The sequence below is a fragment of the Oryzias latipes genome, chromosome 19, assembly GCF_002234675.1.
Source record: "Oryzias latipes chromosome 19, ASM223467v1".
NCBI lineage: Eukaryota > Metazoa > Chordata > Actinopteri > Beloniformes > Adrianichthyidae > Oryzias > Oryzias latipes.
Window position 1 is genome coordinate 21489432 of NC_019877.2, and position 6567 is coordinate 21495998.

A 6567-nucleotide genomic window follows, 5' to 3' on the forward strand; every position below is an offset into this window, starting at 1 on the left:
CCGCGGGACCCGGCGGGACCCAATCCCAATGCAGCCCTCTAGTGGGCAGAGCCTTGGCTGCAGAACCCCAGCTCTTTAAACCTTGGGTCCAACAAGGTTGCCATTGACAGAGCAGTGACCTTCTCCAGAGCTGAAAACCTCTCATGGAGATTGTTCTTCAAGTTAGTGGCCAGTTTTTCACCAAGTGGGTGTGTGATCTGACCACACCTGCTTGAGATGTAATGTTTCAGCATTTTGACCATGGGAATGACTTTGGATGCTGACACTCGTTTTTCTGTCGAAAGCTCAACTGTGGCCTCTTGAAACGGTGAAAGAATGCTCAAGCAGTGGTGTATGGCCTGGTAGTCCTCTGAGGTGAGTGGAGGAAGGTCTGTATGGAGGGTGGCCAGAGCTGCCCCCAGTGGCTCTCTCTCCTTAATCAACCTTTCCAACATATTAAATGTGCTGTTCCATCTTGTTTCCACCTAAGATAAGACAGCAAGCACATTTTAAAGGAGAGAAGAAAGTAACACAATAAACAACTGCAAAAACATGTAAAATCTTAGATTTAAAAAAAAGAAAATGTTTCACCTCTTGTATTAATTTGTGCTCTGGCCTGGCCAGCTGTCGCTGCATCCCTGACAGCTTCTCCTTCGCTGTGGTGCTGGATTTAAAAAGACCGACAATCCTACGCCCCTTACTTCGGATATCCTCTAGTTCAGGGGTTTGGGCAAGGGACTTTTTCACCACCAAATTAAGCATATGTGCAAAACACATTATGTGCCGAAGCAGTAATATATTAGCACATGCAACCATGTTGGGAGCACAGTCTGTAACCAGGCCTGTCACCTGGAAGAAAGATTACATGTTCACAAATCATGTATATTAGGTATTGGGAGGCCATATTGATGAATGATTTTCTACTTTATTGATCTGGCTCGCACCTTCCCTTTAATTCCCCATTCTTCCATGAGAAGATTTTTGGCCTCAGCCAAGTGAGCTGCAGTGTGGGTTTGGGGAAACTTCAGAACCCCCAAGACCACAGAGGCCAGCTCCACCTAGAATGAACAAAGTCAAACTGAGATACATAAACCAAAGCATTGCGCAAAGCAGGGGATACCTACCTCCTCGGTGATAAAATGGCATGTTACAGCCAAGTAAGCGTCCATGTTAATGGATGTCCACATGTCTGCTGTAAGGCTGACAGCAGAGGCCCTGCTAACCACATCTAAAGCCTTCTCCTTTTTGGCTTTGTACTTCTCCTCCACCATTGTCCTCAAGGCCTTCCTATTAGGAATTATGTAGGATGGGTCCAAAAGGTTGACAAAAGCCTAATAGTGACAAATAAAATACAGCTTATTATGTACACAAAAACATAAATAATGTAAATGCTATATAATATTAGCCACCTTACCTTGAAGCCTTTGTCTTCAACAATTGAAAATGGTTGTGCATCCATTACAATCATATCCACCAATGCAGAATCAAGTTCTTGCTTTCTTGACACTGCAAAATATACATATGAAGAAAAAAAAAAATATTAATTGTAGAAGCTGAGCCTCGAACCTGGAACCTCAGCATTCACATATCACTGATTTTTCCACTGAGCTATCTGTTTCAGTTCTTAGTAAAAGTGCCATTAGTTGGATATATTCTTATTACCAATACAAGGTGGATTGAAGGCTTGATTTGCCGACTGCGGAGTTTCAACATGATGAACGGAGCGGAGATGTCACATCATGGAGGATGTACTATCATTAAATGCAAATTCATGTTTGCAAATCAAACATTGCACCTAAAAAAAAAAAAATGGAAAGAATAAAAATGATTCCTTTCAACTGACAGACATACCTATAAAACTGACATAATCAGCAATGGCTACTAATAAAATAACGTTAGTAGTGTATTACCTTATTTGGAGAAATCAAGTTGAAATGATCCCAAGCCACAGAACGTTTTTTACCGGGTGCCATGACGTTGATTCTTACGATACACGGGAAACAACAGAACTGGTCGGGAAACGTTGTTTGGGATTCATCTGTATTTATAGACAACAGCGCGCCCTTCTGATCAAACACACCTGAGATCTGAAACCTGGTTCAGGTGAGTGATGCATTTGGCGCGTCATACGTCATCAATCACGTGATCTGCGCTGGTTGACACACGCTTTGAAACATTGTGCCGAAACACTCTGTTTAATGAAGGTGAACCGCGCGCCGCAGCCCCGTGTCAAACGGGCCATCCCTAAAAATTACTGAGTTTTATAGACGTAAGAAATTAGGTTGATTAAATTTAACTCAATTATTTGTTACCAATAGAAGTAATTCATTTACGTTGGCAAAATTGGATAAGTTATATATATATGCGTGACAAGGAAAATGGAAATAAGATCAAAAATTTGTGCGTTTACTTTCTCTGTTCTTCTACTGCAAGCAGAAACTCTTTCTTTTGATGATGCAGCCGTGTTACTTTTTTTGATAGACGTATAATCTTCATATGCCGTCATTGAAACCTCAGACTCCGTCTTAGAGCCCTGCGCGGGACTATTTTCTTCATCGCGCTCCCGCCCGCGCCCGCTGAATTTCTGACCAATCCCGCCCGCTCCCGCAAAACTCAGAAAATTTAGTCCCGCACAGTAATAGAGATGCATTGATTTTGTATCGTCTCCTGTCCAGCAGGGAAAAAAACACATATTTGTATTGATGATATTAAAAAGATTCGTGTCCCTCCTCCAGCCTCATCTTTTCATGCATTCCTCTTTTGTAAAGACTCACCCCCAACTTCAGTGATGGCATCTGTCTGGATATTCCATCTCAGAGTTCTGTAGTTCCATCTTTTCTTGGACTAAGATGCTGTGACTGCAGCATCTTAGTCCAACAGCTGATCTGTGTTTCCTGCCGGGTGTGGTGGCGCGCGCCTGTAATCTGCGCTCATGGAGGCTGAGGCTGGAGGATGGTTGGAGCTCAAGAGCTCTGAGCTGCAGTGGACTGTGCTGATCGGGTGTCTGCACTGAGTTCGGTACCGATATGGTCTTTCTGGGGGAGCCCGGGGAGACCAGGTCGTCTAAGGACGGGTGAACCGGCCCAGACCGGAAACGGAGCAGGTCAAAGCCCGCGTGCCGCTCAGCAGTGGGATCACACCTGAGAGTAGACGCTGTAGCACAGCCTGAGGAAACATCCAGACCCAGCCTTTTGATCTACTCTGTACTCTTCATCAGAATATTCTGACAAGAACTCCCACAGTTGTTGATCCAGCAGCTTCTGGAAACTTGAACAAGTCTTGTCTTTTTAGTGAAAAACATTGTTTCTTGTTGCTCCTACACCGCCCCCTGCTGGACTGTAGATGGAATGGCGTCAAACAAAACAAACAGCTGTTTTCTCACTAAATGATGAAGAACAGCTCCTGTCCACTGTACCTGCTTGGTGGCGTCGTCATGGCGAGACACGTGAGCTGTGCTGCACAACTTCTCTGCTTTGATGATACCCGATGCTCCCATTTTTAACAAACATATCTTCTTTGTTCTTGTGCTGTTTTCACTTTATTTATGGTCAACTTTGATCATTTCTTTATTTTTTTAAATTTTTTTTTTAAGTTTCAGAGTTTCAACAGCTTCAAATTTTCAGCCATTTATTCAGCAAATTTAGCTCTGCATTTTCTTCTGGAACATCTGGAGGGCTGGTGCAGAGACAACAACCTCTGCATCAACGTGAAGAAGACCAAAGAGATGATCGTGGACTTCAGGAGGGACAGACACCCCCCTCCACCCCATTCACATTGGAGGGGCCGTGGTGGAAGTAGTCTCCAGGGGCCTCATTTATAAACGTTGCGTACGCACAAAAGAAGGCGTACGCCACTCTCTACGCAATAGTTGAGATTTATAAAAAGCAAACTTGACGGGAAAATGTGCGGTCCTTCACGCAAGCTCTGACCCAGGCGTACGCACAAAAACGGGTGAAATGAGAAACGGTGACACCGTCGGCAGATGAAAGAAACACGTGAAAGTGAAAATGACAATACTGCCTCTCATTAATAACACAAAGACTTCACAAAGCAAATCTTACAATTAACAGCCTACACAAACACCCGTTTGATCGATCAGCAGTGAAACAAACAAAAAAGATCAAACGAAAATTACAACAGAAATTCATTTGGTGTCTATATTGGCATGTAGTGCAATTCATCCTCATAAGTAATATAGTTAACAGAATGAAATAATGTACAAAACTGATATTCTCGTCAGTGTGTCCGTCTGGCGGAGCAGATATAGGTGCGGGCGTGCAGACGGACGGACAGACGCACCAGTTGTCCACTGGGGAATGTTGCTTTCATATTAAATTATTTCTTCATAAGCTATGGTTATGGTATTCATGCATATGCCTTTAGTTTGTTTTATTTTTGATAAAACAATGTATGGCGTATGTCTCAACCATTCAGAAAGCAACAAGAGATTACATTTGCGCTGATCAATTTCCCATTTCCACGTGGATTATTACCCACATCTGTAGCTTGTCAGATGTAATTGAATGGAGGGAAATAAAATGCTCCATCACAATGCGTAATGACACACAATGGCTGATCTTGCGCTCTTAGATGTGGCAAATGGAAGAATTTAGAGTGAACGCATCTTTAGACAGCAAGAAGACTTGCTGGCAAACGAGGACGAGTGGCTTATGAGCCGGTTCCGACTTCTTCCAGCCGTCCTGTTGGACCTCTGCGGGCTTTTGGGCCCGGCGTTACAGAGGAGCACTCGGAGGAACCACGCGTGTCACCCGGTGCATGCATCTGGCGCTCTGGCCCCCCCCCACCTATGGAGTGCTGTAGCCTCACAACCTCGGACCGGCCACGGTCCGAGGTTGTGAGGCTACAGCATTTACGGCGTCTGCCCCCGTTTGTCACTCACGTGCCTTTTTGGCATTAGTAATGCCCACACTGTGCCCTCCAAACAACATTCGTCTCCTCTTTTCCACCTCGCCAACGATAACGTCTACTTCACATTGAGTGAAGTTACGTTTTTTTCATTTCCTCTCTGTGTTTGTCATGATTTCGCAATCAATGAATAATCATTTGTGGGCGTTTCACGGACTATTTATGGGCAACTATGGGCGTGTCATGAAGCCGCAAAAGCTGCGCTGCATTTAGAATTGGTTGTGATTATTAAGGGAAAGATGCGTAGGATGTGCGTGCGCACGGTTTAAAAAATCCGAATATTTCTGTGCGTACGCACGTCCTATGTTTCATCCCTACGCCACTTCTGACGCAAATCCTACGCAAAGCTTTATAAATGAGGCCCCAGCTTCAGGTATCTGGGCGTGCACATCTCCAACAACCTTACCTGGAGCACCAACACTTCCTGTCTGGCCAAAAAAGTAAATCAGCGCCTCAATTTCCTGATGAGGCTCAGGTGAGCTGGGATGAGAATCACAGTCTGGACCTCCGTCTACAGGTGTGTGGTGGAGAGCGTCCTGTCCTTCTAAAGGTGTGAGGTCGAGAGCGTCCTGTCCTTCTACAGGTGTGTAGTAGAGAGCGTCCTGTCCTTCTACAGGTGTGTGGTGGAGAGCGTCCTGTCCTTCTACAGGTGTGTGGTGGAGAGCGTCCTGTCCTTCTAAAGGTGTGAGGTGGAAAGCGTCCTGTCCTTCTACAGGTGTGTGGTGGAGAGCGTCCTGTCCTTCTACAGGTGTGTGGTGGAGAGTGTCCTGTCCTTCCACAGGTGTGTGGTGGAGAGCGTCCTGTCCTTCTACAGGTGTGAGGTGGAGAGTGTCCTGTCCTTCCACAGGTGTGTGGTGGAGAGTGTCCTGTCCTTCTACAGGTGTGTGGTGGAGAGCGTCCTGTCCTTCTACAGGTGTGTGGTGGAGAGCGTCCTGTTCTTTTTACACGTGTGTGGTGGAGAGCGTCCTGTCCTTCTACAAGTGTGTGGTAGATAGCGTCCTGTCCTTCTACAGGTGTGTAGTAGAGAGCGTCCTGTCCTTCTACAAGTGTGTGGTAGAGAGCGTCCTGTCCTTCTACAGGTGTGTAGTAGAGAGCGTCCTGTCCTTCTACAAGTGTGAGGTGGAGAGCGTCCTGTCCTTCCACAGGTGTGGGGTGGAGAGCGTCCTGTCCTTCTACAGGTGTGTAGTAGAGAGCGTCCTGTTCTTTTTACACGTGTGTGGTGGAGAGCGTCCTGTCCTTCTACAGGTGTGTAGTAGAGAGCGTCCTGTCCTTCTACAGGTGTGTGGTGGAGAGCGTCCTGTCCTTCTACAGGTGTGAGGTGGAGAGCGTCCTGTCCTTCTACAGGTGTGTGGTGGAGAGTGTCCTGTCCTTCCACAGGTGTGTGGTGGAGAGTGTCCTGTCCTTCCACAGGTGTGTGGTGGAGAGTGTCCTGTCCTTCCACAGGTGTGTGGTGGAGAGTGTCCTGTCCTTCCACAGGTGTGTGGTGGAGAGCATCCTGTCCTTCTACAGGTGTGTGGTGGAGAGCGTCCTGTCCTTCTACAGGTGTGTGGTGGAGAGCGTCCTGTCCTTCTACAGGTGTGTAGTAGAGAGCGTCCTGTCCTTCTACAGGTATGTAGTAGAGAGCGTCCTGTTCTTTTTACACGTGTTTGGTGGAGAGTGTCC

At 46.2% G+C, this 6567-nt stretch overlaps 1 protein-coding gene across 1 annotated transcript; it reads right to left on the reverse strand.

Moving 5' to 3' along the window:
- Positions 1 to 18: 18 nt before the first annotated feature.
- LOC110014495 (zinc finger BED domain-containing protein 4-like) lies at positions 19 to 2222 on the reverse strand. The gene is made up of 7 exons (XM_023949842.1): positions 1890 to 2222; positions 1642 to 1774; positions 1394 to 1485; positions 1104 to 1310; positions 924 to 1037; positions 571 to 828; positions 19 to 464 (listed from the first exon to the last, which is right to left on the reverse strand). Exons 3-7 carry the CDS (start codon positions 1445 to 1447, stop codon positions 39 to 41), a joined length of 1059 nt encoding a protein of 352 aa, XP_023805610.1. The 5' UTR covers positions 1448 to 1485; positions 1642 to 1774; positions 1890 to 2222; the 3' UTR covers positions 19 to 38.
- Positions 2223 to 6567: the final 4345 nt, after the last annotated feature.